Raw genomic sequence first — 19493 nt, 5'->3', positions numbered from 1 at the left:
CCACCAAAATGTTACCTGTTATCACATTACTAGCAGCATTATAGTAGAGGTACATTCAGTGAAGTCAGTTTAATATCAGGATTTTAGTAGTATATCTTGGTGGAAGCGCTTACGTATTCAAGTCCTCTCTTGATGCCTAAAATTTTAACCTGCTGGCTCTTCTTCCTGCAACCAGTACTTTCTCTTTTGACCACAGAAAATAAGGTAGGGGGATAGGAAGAGGTCAGATAATGAAATGATCGTTTCTGTTACTGCTTAAACACTTTATGTATTTATTTCTTTGAAGATATTTTGTGGTTATAGTGGAAATAAACAAGGAAACATGCTTTTTACATATTTTAATTAATACTTTGAGAGGTGGAATTTTTCATTAAGATGGGTCCTTTGGATAATTTAAAATAAATATAGAAAAAGATAAATTGTCAGTTTTAAAGGACCTTAAAAATGAAGCCTTTTATTTCCATTTTATCACGTGTTAACTCTTTGTATATGGTGTATTTATTTTAGATCGCCAGGATTCAAGAAGCCATAGTTCAAGAAGAAGTTCTCCTGAGTCAGATCGACAGGTCCATTCAAGATCAGGGTCGTTTGATAGCAGAGATAGGCTTCAGGAGCGTGATCGTTATGATCATGAGAGAGAGCGGGAGAGAGAGAGGAGAGATGCACGGCAGAGAGAATGGGAGCGAGATGCCGATAAAGATTGGCCCCGGAACAGGGACCGAGATCGACTACGGGAACGGGAGAGAGAACGAGACAAAAGGAGAGACTTGGACAGGGAAAGGGAGAGGTTAATCTCTGATTCCATGGAAAGGGACAGGGACAGGGACAGAGACAGAAGTTTTGAGAGTCCTCAAATAGAGTCCGTAAAACGCAGTGAAGCAAAACTGGAGAGTGAACATGAAAGAGACCTAGAAGGCACTTCCCGGGACTCTTTAGCTTTGGATAAAGAAAGAATGGATAAAGATCTAGGATCTCTGCAGGGATTTGAAGATACAAATAAAGCTGAGAGAACAGAGAGTATGGAAGGTGAGTGTCACGCCTTTTTGTCTGTTTCAGTGCTCCATTCCTTTTCAGATTTCATAGCAAACAAATATTTCCTTTTGAAAGGTCATCTGATATGCATATTGACTCCATTGTTTTAGGGAAAATAGAGTTTATAAGGAAAAGCCCTATGATACTTAAAAAATGTGTTCCACTCATTAGTACTATCAAGGTAGACTTGGTTCAAATAAGCCTAAATGAAATAAATGATTACAGTCGTCCCTCAGTCCCTCAGTATCTGCAGGAATGGGTTCCAGAGCCCTCCACGGATAGTAAAATCTGGGGATGCTCAGATCCCTTATTAAAATGACTTCCCGCTCCTAGAATGAGGGACCCCGAGAAGGCCACATCCAGCCTTTTGCCCACTCAGAGCCAGCCTCAGCTGCATGGACATCCACTCTCCAATCCTTCACCCCTGATAATGCTGTACAAGCTGACTTAACGCCTCTGCACTCTGAATGGGCTTCCTTCTCTAGCCTTCTCTGTACTTGCTCTTGCCATTGCCTGGTAGACCTTTTCCCTTTTATCTTCTCTTACTCAAACTGCAAGTCCCAGTTTGTGCATTATTTCCTCTACGAAGCCTTCTCTGCTAAAGGTGCTTACTCTTTCAAATCGCCATAGCACCTTGTTTATACATCTTTAATAGCATCCCTGTGCCATATTATAATTATTTTTCCATAGTTTTCTCACCACTATACTGTACTCCTTTGTTAGGCACCATAGCTTTTCATTTCTTTATCATCAAGACTCTAGCAAGGATGCAATAAATGGCTGATGAATGAAGATATGTTCTGCCTGTGCAGACATGTTCTGCGTCTTATTCTTCGGTGAATTATAGCCCAGGTTAATAATAGCGATGGGCCCCCTGAAAATTCTCCTGGAAATTCTGCCTCCACGAACTGTCCAATTCTAGTACTGGTGCTTACACCATTGTTCTGACATAACCTCTCTACTTCAAGCCCCCAAGAAACTTCTGGGATACTTAGTACATAAGCAGTAATAGTTCATATTCTTCTTATTTGCTGTGTTGTAGCACTAGTCCCAGAATAAAATTCACATTCTTTTAAAACTATAAACATCCTTACATCTTTTGGTCATTTGGTTAGATATATTCCAATACGCCAACTGTTACATATTTTTTCTACTTGACAAAAACATTTCTGCCTCAGTGGTCTTCACATTTTTATCTCAAATTTGAATTTAAATGGCATCAATTTGTAAGCCATAGTACTCTTGGAGGTACAACCTTGGGGTATAATTGAATATAATTGTAACCAGTCATTGTAATCTCTCTCTTGTGATTGGAGTTCGTGCCCTTCATCCCTAAAATATACCATTCATTGGTTGTGATCACAGATAACACAGCATAGAAATTTAGAGGTGAATTACCTATTGTGAAATGGAAAATTTTATCCACTTAAAGTAGGACAATGAGTTTGATAAAGCTTGAAAAGTTAAAAATCCTATTATTTGCATTTATGTTTAGATGTATATCTGTGTAATGAAGTTATTAAAATTGTTTACTTTAGAAGTGAATGGCGGGGGTATGAGGAGATTACTACAGAATTTAATAGAGTAGAAAATTATTAGAATGACTAGAAACATCTCATAGTATATTATATTTTATTTGCTGTAAGTTTTATAAAGCATGCTGTTGCATTTTGAAAACTAGTGTTGTAAACTCAGTAAAGTGTATGGATAACACCTGATTAGAAATATTAAGTGTACTGTGTAGTTTTATGATAATTCGAGTTCACAGCTAGGTCACCAGGAGACAAAGCTTTAGCCTAGGTAGTTGAGAAAAGTTGGTAAATAAAGAAATGGAAGGTACGCTAGTGGTTAAAGTTTCAAATAAATTTTACTAATTAGTTTGCAAGTTCTTTAAAATTAATGAGTTTATTTTGATAAAGAAATTAATGCATCCTTTTGAAATTAGATTTCTCTGGACTTAAAGTTTTATTATAAAAAATTAACAACATAATATCAACATTAACATGTTAGTGGTAGATTTTATTTCTCATATTTTAATTGTAATTTTATAACCTATTTTGATATTGCTGTCCATATTGTGTTCTTGCCATTAAAACTAAATTTAATTTTTAAGTTTTCTTTTGGAGTTATCAAGTGTTTTGAATAATTAAGAAATATAGTTTTCAAATAAAAAATGCTTTTCAACTTTTTTTAGTGTGCACAGCTTCTCCTCTTTGGTTTCACTTAGATATCCCTTTCCCTTAACACTCTCTTTGGCATGAAATTAATTTTTCTGTTTAGCAGGAGATGACGAATCCAAGTTAGATGATGTGCATTCGTTAGGATCTGGTGCTGGAGAAGGATATGAGCCAATTAGTGATGATGAACTAGATGAAATTCTGGCAGGTGATGCTGAGAAGAGGGAGGACCAACAGGATGAGGAGAAGATGCCAGGTAATCATTTGCAGAGGTGGTTGAATGTAAGAAATGTTTAATTATGGTATTGTGATAGTCTTTGTTCCCTTTCGTGCTGTAAGGATTGATAAAATGCAGTTAGAATTTTCCCATTTCTGTTTTAACTAACATTGAAGGGCCAATAAAATGAAAATTATAGTTAATATGCTCTGCTCATTTTTAAGTAGACATTGCCTGTAAATTGGAAAGGGCATTATTTAAAATAGCACAATTGTGAGATTTCCTATCAAACAGTGATTGTCTAGCAGTGTTCTAGATGGTAGGTGTATGGTACAGAGCGTCACAACTGTGCTGCCACAAACCAACTTTTGAAATGACCATTCAGAAATTTACAAAGGTTGAGGTTATATTTGAACACTGTGTATATACTTCTCTCTCAATTTTCTAAATTCAGTAATTATTTCCATTTATAGTACTTTATTCATTGCCAGAGCTTACTCCAGTGACTGTACCATGAAGCAGCCCCCTTCAGTGTTCTTGTTGAATCATCCCAATTAGTCTAATTGTTACTAACAATTTTTTTAAATCATTGTGAGGGTCTTTGCTTTGTTTGGGTATACAGAATATTAAATTCTTATTTTGACTTAATTTGCTCTTATATTTTACAGTTTTTTCTACTCATGTATAATGTATATATGAGTGTTATCTTTATTATTATCAGCTATTAGGTATTTCTGAATAGAACATTATTTTGTTAATTTCCTAAACTGTGACTTATCAGTGGATAGATTATTCTCAATTTTAATCATAGCCACTGCCTGATTCTTAAAGTTATTTCATAATGAATCATTTGTTTTTAAAAGGTAAACTGTGTCTGTGTATGCATGCACACATGCAAACTAAATACACTCCTAGATTTAATTAACCCTTGAAATGATTCTGGTACCAAGCTTCAAAATGTCAGACCTAATCTTAGTGAAATAATGGAGTTCTTTCATTGAGGGTCTCTCAAGCAATTTAAATGCATTATTTGTAGGAACGGGTTTGCTTAGGTGTTTGTTTGCTTGCCTTTTTTTTTGGTTTTGGGGTTTTTTTATTGAAGTATAATTGACATAACATTAGTTTCAGGTACACAACCTAATGATTTGACATTTGTATACATGGCAACATGATCACCACATTAAGTCCAGTTACCATCTGTCACCATGCAAAGTCACCACATTAAGTCTAGTTACCATCTGTCACATGCAAAGTTACAAAATTTTTCTTCTTGTGATGAGAACTTTTCAGATATACTTTCTAGCAACTTTTAATGTCGAAATACAATATTATTGACTATAGTTACCATGCTATACATTACATCCCCATGATTTATTTATAACTGCAAGTTTGTACCTCTTGACACCCTTCACACGTTGTGTCTAAACTTCACATTCCTTCCCTCTGGAAGCCACCAATCTCTGTATCTATGAGTTTGGTTTTCTTTTTGTTTGATTCTTTTCGTTTTAGATTCCACATATAAATGAAATGGGGGCGGAGGCACTCGCCTGTGACCTCTTTGCCTCTTTTCTTTTGGTGAGAAGGTTATTTGTTGAGGTCCTTAAGATTTTAAATATTAGTTTTTGTAGAAAATCTTTTGTTTTAAGAATATGCCTTTTTTGATTTATATTACTTGTTATTTAATGCTTTCTGTGGCTTGGAATCTGTATTTCTCTACAGATAACAAGAATGTATTTCTTAGTGTAATAAAATTCTGTTCTTTAACTTTTTGTAGATCCATTAGATGTGATAGATGTGGACTGGTCTGGTCTTATGCCAAAGCATCCAAAAGAACCACGAGAGCCTGGGGCTGCACTCTTAAAATTCACGCCTGGAGCCGTCATGCTGAGAATTGGGATCTCTAAAAAGTTGGCTGGTTCTGAACTCTTTACTAAAGTCAGAGAAACATGTCAGAGACTTTTAGAAAAACCCAAAGGTAATTCCGTCCCACTTTGACTATATAATGTTTAATATAAATATTAAGGTGCCTTTGAAAAGGATTCTGTTCTGTTCTCATGTAGCAGTTACAGTATAAGAACTTTTTTTTTTTTTTTGAGGACTCACTTATTTTCAGTATTTAATCCTCATGGTCAAAGTTCATTTTTATTTTGAGAAAAATTTAAGCCTACAGAAAAGTTGTGAACATAGCACAATGATCTTACTGTATCAAAGTTACTTTTTAACAGGTAAGTTCTAATGTCAAAGTGCTCAGTGGTTTACCCAGGGCTAAACGAAGTAGAGCCTGGGGAAGTGAACTAGATATTGTTCATATCTAAGCAAATTGGTTATCTTGGCAACCCTTTCCCCTGGGAAATGGGGAATTCTACTCAAATGCAGATGTTTAGGTTGAGCCTTTAACAAAGTGGTTAAGAGCTTAGTCTCTGGGCCGGATGGCCTGGATTCCAACAGGCACACCACTTACTAGCTGTTACTTAATTTCTGTGTTACTGTTACCATCTACGAGCTGAGGATAATTACACCACCAAGTCATATGATCGTTAGGAGGAGCAAATGAGTTATTACAGGTAAAACACTTAGAATCGTTTCTGACACACAGTGATGTTCAGTAAACATGAACTGCTATTTAGTTTAGAATATTTTATCGCATTGATATTGGACCTTACTGCTACAGCTTTTCATTCATTATTCCAGAACACTTTTAGTTTATAGGGTCCTTTTTTTTCTGTTTCTCTGGTACCTAGCTTATTATGTTTTGGCAGCTTATTAATACTTTATTAATGGGGAGGAGGAGTGTAAAAAAGGAGGAAAAGAGGTAAAAGGTGACAGCACTAAGATTATTTAATGTTATGTCACGTTCATTAGAGTAAAAGAGTTTAGGAAAAAGAATTGAGCTTCTGCTAATATAAAATTGAAAAAAAATTGTTTTACGTGTTTCATGATCCGTGTTCTTTCTTCACCTGTTAGCATAAGCAGTAAGACTCTTGATTGTAATATGGCTCAGTATACAGAGAATGTATGTGTAAGAAACATAAATTATAATGGTGAATATGTGTTAACCTGACAGGTGACCAACGTCTTGAGTCCTTGCCCCACTCTTCCTGCTTTGATTGGTTCTGTGATCTTAAGCAAGTAACTCTTGTGGGCATAAAATGATGTAATGAAACCCCTAAGGTCTTATCCACATCTACAGCTGTTTGCCCCTGTGACTCTTTTTTTTTTTTTTTTTTAAGGAATTTATAAAATTAACCACACATCAAAATGTATCAGGAAAGAAAAGTTGTCAGAGAAGGGTTTGTTCTAAAATAAAATCTCTTGCATTCAGAAGTCAGCAGATTAGAAAAGCAGTATTGAGTTCAATAGTCTTCACTATTTTTCTAGATCATTTTTTTTCGCCAAACTATACAGTCAAAAATTTAGAAAAAATATCAATATGATTTTTCTTCTGCAGTACATCTTTCCTGTAGCCTACTTCACAACATTCCCTTGGATGTATAAGCAGTCCCCATAGAAAATAAAGATCCAGCTATGCTCTGTCCTTTTCAGTTTTATAAGGCAACTGTTTCAATCCACATACAATAAGAGAAAATAGGAAGAAAAATATTTCCCCCTTAGTTTAAACCTTGCTTGGAAAATGGGCAGGGGTACCAATCATAAATTATGAATAAACTTTAAAATGCAGATGGTAATTCTGTCGAGGTCTATCCAAATCTTCCTAAAGGTTCTCTCTCTCGAACTAGGGGCTAACCTTTTTCCATATTCACTTTTTGAATGGGAAAAGCAAGAATTACTCATAGTGTGATGGAAAATCTTTGAGAAGTGCCTTATACTTTAATTTTCAATTCATCCTTTTTTGGTTTGTTTTTTTTTAACATCTTTATTGGAGTATAATTGCTTTACAATGGTGTGTGAGTTTCTGCTTTATAACAAAGTGAATCAGTTATACATATACGCATGTTCCCATATCTCTTCCCTCTTGCGTCTCACTCCCTCCCTCCCACCCTCCCTATCCCACCCTCCCTGTCCCACCCCTCTAGGTGGTCACAAAGCACCATCCCTGTGCTATGCGGCTGCTTCCCACTAGCTATCTGTTTTACGTTTGGTAGTGTATATATGTCCATGCCACTCTCTCACTTTGTCACAGCTTACCCTTCCCCCTCCCCATATCCTCAAGTCCATTCTCTAGTAGGTCTGTGTCTTTATTCCCGTCTTGCCCCTAGGTTCTTCATTGCCCCTGTGACTCTTGCTAATGGCATTTCAAGTTAAAATCTATTGCGTAGTTAGCAAAATCAGATTATAGTTTGTCCCTGACTAATGATCACTTACTTTAAACAATGAAAACATACACTGTAAAGAAGGATTTGATTGTTCCTTACCAAGTGGTCCTGTTTTTTGGTGGTATGATAGCTTTGTTAGAGAACTAATATATGATACAGAATATAAGTTCCCTAAGGAATAGGACTTTGTTTTGTTTACTGCTGTATTGTCTAACAATCTATTCTTACTAATTATGCCATTGCCTTGAAAAGTACCTGACACATAGTAGCTATTCAATAAATATTTGTGAAATAACCGATAGTGATTTTTTTCTAATCCATTTGGTCTGTTTCTGTGCCCTAGTGCTGAAGAAAGTATATCTCCACTCCCTATGTAATTTTTAAATTCTAAGGCTTAAAACAGAAAACTTGAATGTGTACTGAAATTTAAATTGCTTTTGTCCAGGTTTTCTGATTATAGTATGATTAAGTTCTTTGAAGCTAAACTTTCCCAGTTATTTTAGTTCCTTTGGTTTACTTGTACTTATATACATGTTTAATCTGTCTCGAGTTATTTGGTGCCGGTCAATTCAAAACCAGGAAGAGACTAAGTTTAGCCATGTTATACGTTCTAGGGAGGTTTGCAAGTGTGTTTTATAGTCTACTGTTGTGAAAGCAGAAAAGATTTAAATAAAAAGTAATTTGTCCTAATGAGCAATTGTCAAGGAAGTGCATGGACTCAATGGAGATTTATTTATTTGTATCTATAGTAGAATGGTGGTGAATGTTTGGTGCTTTTTTTTTTAGTAGTGTGCATTATATGACTGTGTCATTGGTTGGCTCAAACATGGGTATGGCTGAATTACCTGAGGAACTGCCTTTTCCCCCAACTAAGGTATCCTAGTTCCAACTGTGGAGAGTCTGTAGGTCTGGTGGTAGAGCCCTGGCACTGTATTTTTAAAAACTCCTCAGATGATTCTGATAGACATCAAAGTTTGTGAACTATTTTTGAGTTTTTATTTACATTTATTTTTGCTTTTGTTATCAACCTATTCACTAGGTGTATAACGTACCGACTAGGTTATATTACATGAGACAGGTTTCTTAATTATCTAATCTCACTATTTATGCTCTGCAGTTCAGGAAATGAAATATGTAATGCAATTCCATTAATTCTCAAATGTCTGTTTTGTTTTTACCTAGGTGTTATTTACTATTTCCCTTTGTGGGCTCTAGCAATAACCTGTTTGATCATGTTGCTATAGAAACACTACCTGATACCATTCATACTCTTGGCCATCTCCTGGAACATTAACTTTGAAGTTACTACTCTTTCTGTTATTTATTTAGATTAATGACTGACCCTATTCTGTAAATTTTGATTTCTTGTCTGTTTTTAACTCAATCTCTATTTTTATTAAGTGTTTTCTCCCTACTTTGCATGTTATGACTTAAAACTAAGTGATTTTGATACATTGTGTCCCATGTTTGTACAGTGACCAAATATTGGATAAAATTTGCAGGTTATCTAACAAACACCTAATCACTTTCCTAAGTTTTTTAGGGTTCACAGAATGTAGTCACATTACTACATTTGAATCTTGCCATAATAAAGTCCTGAATCTAGAACTTTTAGTAGTTGATGGTACGCAATATATTGAATTTGACTTTACTGATTCTTAACTTGAACTTTTTTCCCATAGTTAGTAATCTGTGTCTAAATTCTGTCTCCCAATTCTGCTTTTCTTATATCTTAAAGTGGCTATCAGAGTATTTATTTTTGTTTGAGCCTAGCACCAAAACTACATTTTGGAGTTCTCTCACAGAGAATCTATTGCCTTTAATATGAAATAGTTTTCACCACTGTTGGTAACTTTGATAAAGTATAGATAAACTTAGTATAGATAGACTTTGTGGAATATTCATCTAAGCAGTTGATAACACTTCTATTTTCAGAAACCTTAATGTGTGTTTATTTTTTATTGAAAGAGGCAGAAAATCTTTTTGAACATGAATTGGGGGCTCTCAACATGGCTGCATTACTACGAAAAGAGGAACGAGCAAGTCTTCTTAGTAATCTTGGACCATGCTGTAAAGCATTATGCTTCAGGCGGGATTCTGCAATCCGAAAGCAGCTTGTTAAAAATGAGAAGGTACTGTTGTTTCCTTAGAAAAATTGGAACATGTTTGTTGAGTAGTATGGATGACATATTCTTCATTTGATTGCTTTAAGGTGAAATTAAGGTCTCATTATCTGCTTTTATGAGTTTGGTTTCCCAGTCTTTTACACATATAAAAGAATTTTATTAGAATTTATAGTACTTTTTATTTTACTTTAATAGTTTTGAATAACATTTGTTTTGAATAACAAATTGTTATTGGTACTGGAAAAAAATTTTAAATAGTCTATTCCTGTGAAATATTTTTCATTTGCATAGTTTCTTTAGATAATGAAATAATATACTAGAAACTTATTTAAATGGAAGGTCAAGGAAAAAAATTTCCCAGATACAGAGTGGTGAGGAGATTATATAGTGTTTATGAGAATATACCAAATTGAAGAGAGGAAATAAACACAAGTGATTATATGTAAACATTTACTTGAAGAATAAAGGAAATTGAAACTCAGCTTATTTTCTGTTTGGTTCAGGTAAGGAACCCCAGTTGAGAAAGACAACAGAGGAATTTTTTTGAATGATGAAACTTCTGATTGCAGTCATGGTTACTTGAATATATACATGAGTGAAAACTCACAGAACTACACATAAAAAGCTAGTTTTACTGTATCACAACTTATATATATATTTTTTAATTTTATTTATTATTTATTTATTATGTTTATCTTTGGCTGTGTTGGGTCTTCGTTTCTGTGCGAGGGCTTTCTCCAGTTGTGGCAAGCGGGGGCCACTCTTCATCGCGGTGTGCGGGCCTCACTACCGCGGCCTCTCTTGTTGCGGAGCAGAGGCTCCAGACGCTCAGGCTCAGTAGTTGTGGCTCACAGGCCCAGTTGCTCCGCGGCATGTGGGATCCTCCCAGACCAGGGCTCGAACCCGCGTCCCCTGCACCGGCAGGCAGACTCCCAACCACTGCGCCACCAGGGAAGCCCACAACTTATATTTTTTATAATGCAAATGTGGTCAAGGCATCACTCTTCCTTTAAAGATCCTAGAAGAGAAATAATAGCAGAATGCTGGAGATATTCAAATCTTTATTTCATTATACACATGGTTGGAGAACATTAACAAAATTTTATGACAATAACTTTCAAAACTGCTAATGTAGCTTTAAGTTCCAATAATAGAGATCTACATCATCTTAGAACAAAGGAGGTAGTAGTTTCTCAGTAGACTGCACTGATCAGCTGTCTTCTGGAGAATTTGTTCAGTTCTGGAGCCTACATCTTATGGCATATCAACAGACCAGTAAGGAGTATGGAATGTTCGGTGCTTCTCTTCAGAGAATTGATTGTCAGTCATGTGAAAATAAGACTGAATTAGTGTGTAGCTCCATAGAAGAGATTTTATTTCAAAACGTAGAAGAAATAGTACTGTTCAACAATAGAATGTGCAGTGTGGTTTTCGTTGTTTTGTTTTGTCATTGGAAACGATGAAGTAAAAACTACTTGATTACCTGTCAGGGATTGTTGAGGAGATTCCTACTTTAAGCAAGAAGTTAGACTAAGTGCCCTCAAGATTGCTTTCTTTTCTAAGATTCCTTGAGTCTACAAACAAACATTTCTTAATTTTGCTTTTAAATATCCAATACAGCTAATTTAATATTCTTTGCAAACTAATTTTTCTTATAACTGATATTTTTGTTAGCAGTTAACCTGTCTTTTCTACTGTCAACTAATAATGTACATGTTTAATTTGTTTTTGTTTTCTCCAAATAGGGCACCATAAAACAAGCTTATACAAATGCTCCAATGGTAGACAATGAACTCTTACGACTGAGTCTTCGATTATTTAAGCGGAAGACTACTTGCCATGCCTCAGGACCTGAAAAGACTGAAGATAATAAACTCTCACAGTCCAGTATCCAACAGGAACTGTGTGTGTCTTAAGACTGAAGTCCAGGCACATTTTCGGTACTATTTCCCTTCATCAGTGCATATTCTTTTTCAGAGTTCTTTGGTTTGACAAGTGTTATTAGTGACAAAGTCAGAAAAGACATCAGCCATGCTAAAAGAGTGACAAACTTTAAGTAAGTTAAAGACACTAGTTTGGCTAACAAGATTTTACAAAAATTTTTACACAGTACTTGATTGATGATTGATTGATTGATACTCATGCAAAATAATGTGAACGCATCTAGATTTAGTAGTTTATTCTGTACCTTTTGTTAAAACAGAAGACTTTGAAAACGGTCGTCCTGCTCTTCCAGGCTACACAGATTTTTTTATGAAATGGAGCCACTGATTTATGTACTGGATCATCCTTATAGAAACTGCGATTTTCTCCAGAAACAGTGTGTTCACCAGATGAACACACACGCCATGCACTGCTGTGCTGCACAGGACACAGAAAGGGGGGCTGGGCCTGCATGCTGTGTGTAGGCAGGAGCAAGCCACAATCCTGTTCTCCTTTCTAAAACTGTAACAAAACTACTTAATGGCTCTTTGGTTTTTTTAATATATGTGCATTGTTACAATGTATATTGGATATATTTCGAGTCTGAATGGTTTTGTTTGTTATCAGAGACTGTTGACTATTTTTATTTTTAATAAATGTACCTTCCCTTTTCTTGTTGTAGATTTACTGTGCTCTTCATTAATCTTACTCCTGATGTTCTAAAACATTTGTCATCAACATTACATGTTTCATACTTCAGATAGATATTTTACTGCTGAAGTTATTATTGGACAGCTGTGAATAATGCAATAATATTTGAGGATGTGCTTCAAGTATAGCTCAGTAATACTTGAAACAAACCAAGAGTTAACCAACCTATGTAATCTGAGCTTTAAAATCCTACCATCATACTTTTCAGAGCTATAACCTTTGATTACATTAACCTGCCTCCAGATACAGAGTGGTGAGGAGATTATATAGTGTTTATGAGAATATACCAAATTGAAGAGAGGAAATAAATACAAGTGATTTTACGTAAGCATTTACTTGAAGAATAAAGGAAATTGAAACAGATTATTTCCTGTTTGGTTCAGGTAAGGAGCCCCAGTTGAGAAAAACAACAGAGGAATTTTTTTTGAATGATGACACTTCTGATTGTGGTCATGGTTACTTGAATATATACATGAGTGAAAACTCACAGAACTATACATAAAAAGCCAGTTTTACTGTATCACAACTTACTTATAAGATATTTTTTATAATGCAGATGTGGTCAAGGCATCACTCTTCCTTTAAAGATCCTAGAAGAAAAATAATATATAAAACAATTTACTTTTTATAAATTATAATATATCTGCTTTATTTTGTATGTACATATTTATCTCATGAAGTGGACTCTTAGAAGGATTTGAAATGGACTCCAAACTGCAGAATTTGTGGGCAGACAGTAATAATAATAATGAAGGAAACAAATGAAAATTGTAATTTGATGATTGCCTTTCACAGGTTTGTGTTAAAACTGTAATCCTGTTACCTGTCTCAGTAGTTGTGTATCCTTTTCCTACAGGTAACCTAATGTTACTGGTTGAAAGGTTATATTTATTTCAAGAAACATTCACTGTGAACTTAATTTTTACAAAATACTTACCCAGCAAAGGAAACAGTCTTATTTCCAAATGACCTGGAAAGCATGTATAAGAAAATTACCTTCTTGGTTTTTGTTTTGCTACTTGTAAACAAAAAGATTCAGGTGTGTTTCCTCTTCCAATTGGTAAATGTTTTGAATAAAGAAAAAAAAGATAAAATTCTTTAATGACCTGGAGAATGAATAACCTTTAGAAAACTACTTCCTGTTTTAGTGGATAATATCATTCTCTGTAGCATAAAGATTTAAAGTCATAGAACCTCTAATATTAGTTCCAAGAATTGTGGAGTGTAACAGAAGTAATGGTTTTCCTGTTTTGTGCACTGACTTTAGGAATATTTCACAAGTTATTTCTTTACAGAAATGAAAACTCTGTAGGTAGGTTTGCCATATAGTCAGATCTGTTGCCATTTTAGTTTTGAATATCTTTTTGTTAGGTTGTAAAAGAAAATGTTAAAACTGTTTGCTTAGTCACAGTATTCAGAGCTTTATGCTCCCAGTGGGAATGTCCTGTTAAGTCTCATAATTTTTAAAAATTTAAACATTCTGTGTATTGCTAATCATATACCCATAAAGTTCTTCTAAAGCAAATCTTTTTGTTGAATTTTCCATAAAAGCTCTTGGACCATAAAGTCTCAAACCAGTATTCCTGGAAACATCTTCCGATCTATAAATTGTTAGTACAGTTAATGGTCTTCTGTCTCGTAACTGATGATGAAGTTTGTCCATTTGCCATAACTGCACAAGTGGACTCCAGCTGCTAGTGATAAGGAGTTGTCTGTCTATAGAAGAGGCAGAGTTATGTCTGCCATCCAAATTAAATAAAATGGGAGTTAACAGATACTTATATTTTGTTGAGTCAGTTGTTTGATTTTTTTGTGTGTTTTTGGCAGATGTCCTCACTATTTAGTAAAGTCTTATACTAAACTTATAATAGTTGGTAACTTCACAAAAATTTGTAACTATACTCAAGTAGTACCTTAATATGTTAAAATCTGACCCATCACTTCTCTTTATTCTGATCAGTAACTGCAGGTTACTGTCCCCATCCTTCCCCATGACCACTTATGAGACTTTTCCTTATTAATTTGAAAATCTGTGGCATCAGCAGAACATCCCACATTATTCCTTACTGTAAGGTTAAGGTAAATAGTATCTATATTGTCAATGATGCTTTTAAATCTCAGAAAGAAGAGCCAGCATCTGAACCTCAATTTGTTATTTTAAAAGGTGTATGGGTTCCAGCACAAGATAGCTACATAGGAGGATCCTAAACTCACCACCTCCCATGGCCACACTGAATCTACAGCTACATATGGAACAATTTCCTCTGGACAAAACCCAAAACTAGCTGAGAGACTCCTACAAGGAAGAACCCACATCTAAGTAGGAGAGGCTGAGACAAAATCTCACCATAAACCCCACTCTCAGTATGGAGACCCCCCAATCAAGAGGGAACTTGCAACCCTGAGGTTCTCCCTGAGGAGTGAAGGGTTTGAACCCCACATTTTGCACCACAACTTTTAAAACTTGCCACTGAGAGACAAGCCCCGCAAACAACAACATAAAGAGACCCACACTGAGACATGTTGTAAAGTTCAAGTTAAAGACAAGGAGAGTATCTTAAAAGCAGCAAGAAAAAAAACAACTTGATACCTATTAAAGGAACTCCTGTATGATTATCAGCAGATTTTATCAACAGAAACTTCACAGAGGAGAAGGGAGTGGCATGATATAGTCAAACTGCTGAAAGGAAAAAACTGCCAATCAAGAATTCTCTACCTGACAAAGTTGTCCCTCATAATTAAAGGAGAGAGAGAGTTTCCTAGACAAGAAAAGCTAATGTTGTTAATCACCACTGGACTGGCCTTACAAGAAATGTTAAAGGGATTTCTTTAATCTGAAATGAAGGGGTGCTAATTACTAACAGGAAAACATATGAGAGTACAAATCTCACTGGTAAAGGTAAATGTATGGTAAAATTCAGAAAAATCTAATATAACAGTGATGGGTTAATTACTTATAAGGCTAGTATGAAGGTTAAAAGACAAAATTACTAAAAATAACTATAGCTATAATGATTTGTTAATGGATATACAAGATAAAAAAACAAATTTTAACACTAAAATAAAATGGGGATTAAATGTAGAGCTTTAGGTTGAGTTGATGCTTATGTTTTTATCCACTTAAAATGGACTATGATAAATAAGTGTTGTAAGCCTCATGGTAACCACAAAGCAAAACCCTATAATAGATTCACAGAAGATAAACCTGAGCATACCACCACAGAAAATCATCAAATTACAAAGAGAGAAGAGGAAAAAAAGGAATTACAAGACAGCCAGAAAGCAATTTAACAAAATGGCAATATGTACATACCTATCAATAATTAGATTATACATAAATAGACTAAATTCTGAAATCAAAAGACATTGAGTGGCTGAAAGGATAATAAAAACCAAGACTCATCTAATATGCTGCCTACAAGAGATTCACTTCAGATGTGTGGACACACACAGACTGAAAGTGAAGGAATAGCAAAAGATATTCCATGCAAATGGAAACCAAGACAAAGTTAAAGTAGCTATACTTACATCAAACAAAATAGACTTTAAGACAAAAACTGTAGTAAGAAGCAAAGATGGTCACTGTGTAATGATAAAGGGGTCAATCCAACAAGAGGATATAATATTTTACAATATTTATGTACCTGACAGAGAACCTAAATAAAGCAAATATTAACAAACCGACAGAGAGAAATTGACAGTAATACAATAATAGTAGGGGACTTTAATATCCCATTTCCATCAGTGGATAGATCATACAGATAAAAATTAATGAAACATTGACCTTAAAAGGACATATTATACCAGATGGACTTAGAAATATATACAGAACATTCCATCCAAAAGTAACATTCTTCTGAAGTACACTTGGAATATTTCCAGGATAGATCATATGTTAGGCCACAAAAAATCTTAATAAATTAAAAAAAAATCAAAATCATATCAATCATCTTTTCTGACTTACAATGGTATGACTAGAAATCAGTTGTAAGAAAACTGGAAAATTCACAAGTATGTGTAGGGAGTCTACTGGATGACCAGTGGGTCAGAGAAGAAATCAAAAGAGAAAATTTAAAAACCTTGAGACAAATGGAAATACAACATACCAAAAGTTATGGGATATAGCTAAGCAGTTCTAAGAAGGACATTCATGGCAATAAATCCCTACATTAAGAAACAAGAAAGGCCTCAAATATACAACCTAAATTTACACCTCAAAGAACTAGAAAGAGGACAACAAACAAACCCCAGAATTAGTAGAAGGAAGGAAATAACAAAGATCAGAGCAGAAATAAATGAAATATAAATTTAAAAGCCAATAGAAAAGATCAATGAAACTAAGAGCTGGAGGGTTTTTTTTGAAAAAAATAAACAAAATTGACAAACCTTTGGCAAGACTCACCAAGAAAAAAGAGAAGATTCAAATAAAGTTAGAAACGAAAAAGATGTTACAACTGATACCACAGGAGTACAAAGGATCATAAGAAACTACTACAATTATTCAGCAGCAAATTGGACAACCTATAGGAAATGGACAAATTCCTAAAAACATACAATTTTCCAAGACTGAGTCATGAAGAAACAGAAAATCTGAACAGACTCATACTAGTAAAGACATTGAATCATTAAGTAAAACCCTCCCAGTGAAGTCCAAAAGTCCATGACCAGAAGTTTTCACTGATGAATTCTACCAAACATTTAAAGAATTACTACAAATCCTTCTCAAACTCTTCCAAAAAAATACAAGAAGCAACACTTCCAAATGCATTTTATGAGGCCAGCATTACCCTGATACCAAAACCAAAATAGGACACCACAAGAAAATTACAAGTCAATATCCCTGATGAACATAGTTGTAAAAATCCTCAGCAAAATATCAGAAAACCAAATTTAACAATATATAAAAGGATCATACACCTTGACCAAATCATTTATTCTAGGGATGCAAGGATGGTTCAACATCAGAAAATCGATCATTGTGATGCACCCCATTAACAAAATGAAGGATAAAAAAGTATATGATAATCTCAATAGATGCAGAAAAAGCATTTGACAAAATTCAACATCCCTTCATGATAAAAACTCTCAACAAAGTTGGTATACAGAGAATATACCCTAACATACTAAAGGCCATATATGATGTGCCCACAGCTATCATACTCAATGGTGAAAAACTGAAAGCTTTTCCTCTAAGATCAGGAACAAGACAAGAATGCCCACTCTCACCACTTTTATTCAACATAGTATTGGAAGTCCCAACCAGATCAGTTAGTCAAGAAAAAGAAAGAAAAGTCATCCAAATCAGAAAGAAGTAAAACTCAACTATTTGCAGATGACATGATACTATATAGAGAAAACCCTAAACTCCATCAAAAAACTATTAGAACTAATAAATGAATTCAGTAAAGTTGCAAGATACAAAATCAGTGTGCAATAATCTGTTGTGTTTCTATACACTAACAACAAACTAACAGAAAAAGAAACTAAGGAAAGCAATCCCATTTATAATTGCATCAAAAAGAATAAAATACTTAGGAATAAATTTAAGCAAGGAGGTGAAAGACCTGTACACTGAAAACTATAAGATAATGATGAAAGAGATTGAAGATATAAATAAATGGGAAGATAATCCACATTCATGAGTTAGAAGAATTAGTGTAAAAATGTCTATACTACCCAAAGGAATCTACAGATTCAGTGCAATCCCTATCAAAATTCCGATGGCACTTTTCACAGAAATAGAACAAACAATCCTAAAATGTGCATGGAACCACAAATGACCCCAAATACCAAAGCAAATCTTGGAAAAAAAATAGTAAAGCTGTAGGCATCATACTCCCTAGTTTCTAACAATATTATTGTACAAATCTATGGAAATTAAAACAGCATGGTATTGGTATAAAAACAGACTTGTAGATCAATGGAACAGAATAGAGAGACCATAAATAAACCCATGCATATATGGTCAGTTAATATATGACAAAGGAGTCAAGTATATACAATGCGGAAAGGACAGTCTCCTCAATAAATGAGGCTGGGAAAACCAGACAGCCACATGCAAAAGAATGAAACTGGACCATTATCTTACACCATAAAAAAATTTAACTCAAAATGGATTAAAGACTTGAATGTGAAACCAGAAACCATAAAACACATAGAGGAAAAAATAGGCAGTAAGGTCCTTGACATCAGTTGGCAGTAATTTTTTGGAACGACAAAGCAAAGACAAAAACAGCAAAAAAAAAAAAAAAAAAAAAAAAAAGAAGAAGAAGAATAAACAAGTGGGACTGTATCAGACCAAAAGCTTCTGCACAGCAAAGGAAACCAACAACATGAAAAGGAAACCTACCAAATGGAGAAAATATTTGCAGATCATATATCTGGTAAGAGGTTAACAACCAAAACATATAAAGAACTCACAGGACTCAAACCAAAAATCTCACACAGAAAAAAACCCCCAAACAATCCCATTATAAAATGGGCAAAGGATCTGAACAGACATTTTTCCAAAGACGACACACAGATGGCCAACAGGTACATGAAAAGGTGTTCAACATCACTAATCATCAGGGGAATGCAAGTCAAAACCACATGATATTACCTCACACCTGTTAGAATGGCTGTTCTCAAAAAGACAAGAAACGACAATTGTTGGTGAAGATGTGGAGAAAAGGAAGCCATTTTGCACTGTTGGTGGGAATGTAAATTGGTGCAGCCACTATGGAAAACAGTATGAAGGTTCCTCAAAAAACTAAAAATAAAATTACCATATGATCCAGCAATTACACTTCTAATTATTTATCCAAAAAAAATAAAAACACACACAACTAACTGTTGAACAATCATCAACAGGAAGACACTGGAACTCACCAAAAAAGATACCCCACATCCAAACACAAAGGAGAAGCCACAGTGAGATGGGAGGAGGAGCGCAATCACAATAAAATCAAATCCCATAACTGCTGGGTGGGTGACTCACAGACTGGAGAACACTTATACCACAGAAGTCCACCCACTGGAGTGAAGGTTCTGA

The 19493-nt window shown here is 34.7% G+C and overlaps 1 protein-coding gene across 9 annotated transcripts in view; it reads left to right on the top strand.

Annotated features, from left to right (window-relative positions):
- ZC3H13 (zinc finger CCCH-type containing 13) overlaps positions 1-12421 on the top strand; it is an 87918-nt gene extending 75497 nt beyond the window's left edge. For 6 of the 9 annotated variants that reach the window (XM_082435355.1, XM_082435361.1, XM_082435360.1 and 3 more), the window contains 5 exons: positions 508-1026; positions 3313-3465; positions 5201-5401; positions 9669-9832; positions 11572-12421. In XM_082435355.1, coding sequence (XP_082291481.1) covers positions 508-1026; positions 3313-3465; positions 5201-5401; positions 9669-9832; positions 11572-11742 — 1208 coding nt within the window. In that variant the 3' untranslated portion in view covers positions 11743-12421. The remainder of the gene's footprint in view (positions 1-507; positions 1027-3312; positions 3466-5200; positions 5402-9668; positions 9833-11571) is intronic. The other 3 variants (XM_082435359.1, XM_082435356.1, XM_082435357.1) reach the window with 2 other exon arrangements.
- Positions 12422-19493: the final 7072 nt, after the last annotated feature.

The sequence above is a fragment of the Balaenoptera physalus genome, assembly GCF_965194825.1.
Source record: "Balaenoptera physalus genome assembly, chromosome: 18".
NCBI lineage: Eukaryota > Metazoa > Chordata > Mammalia > Artiodactyla > Balaenopteridae > Balaenoptera > Balaenoptera physalus.
The sequence above is the reverse complement of the archived record's forward strand: the minus strand, read 5'-3'. Positions and strand labels throughout refer to the sequence as shown.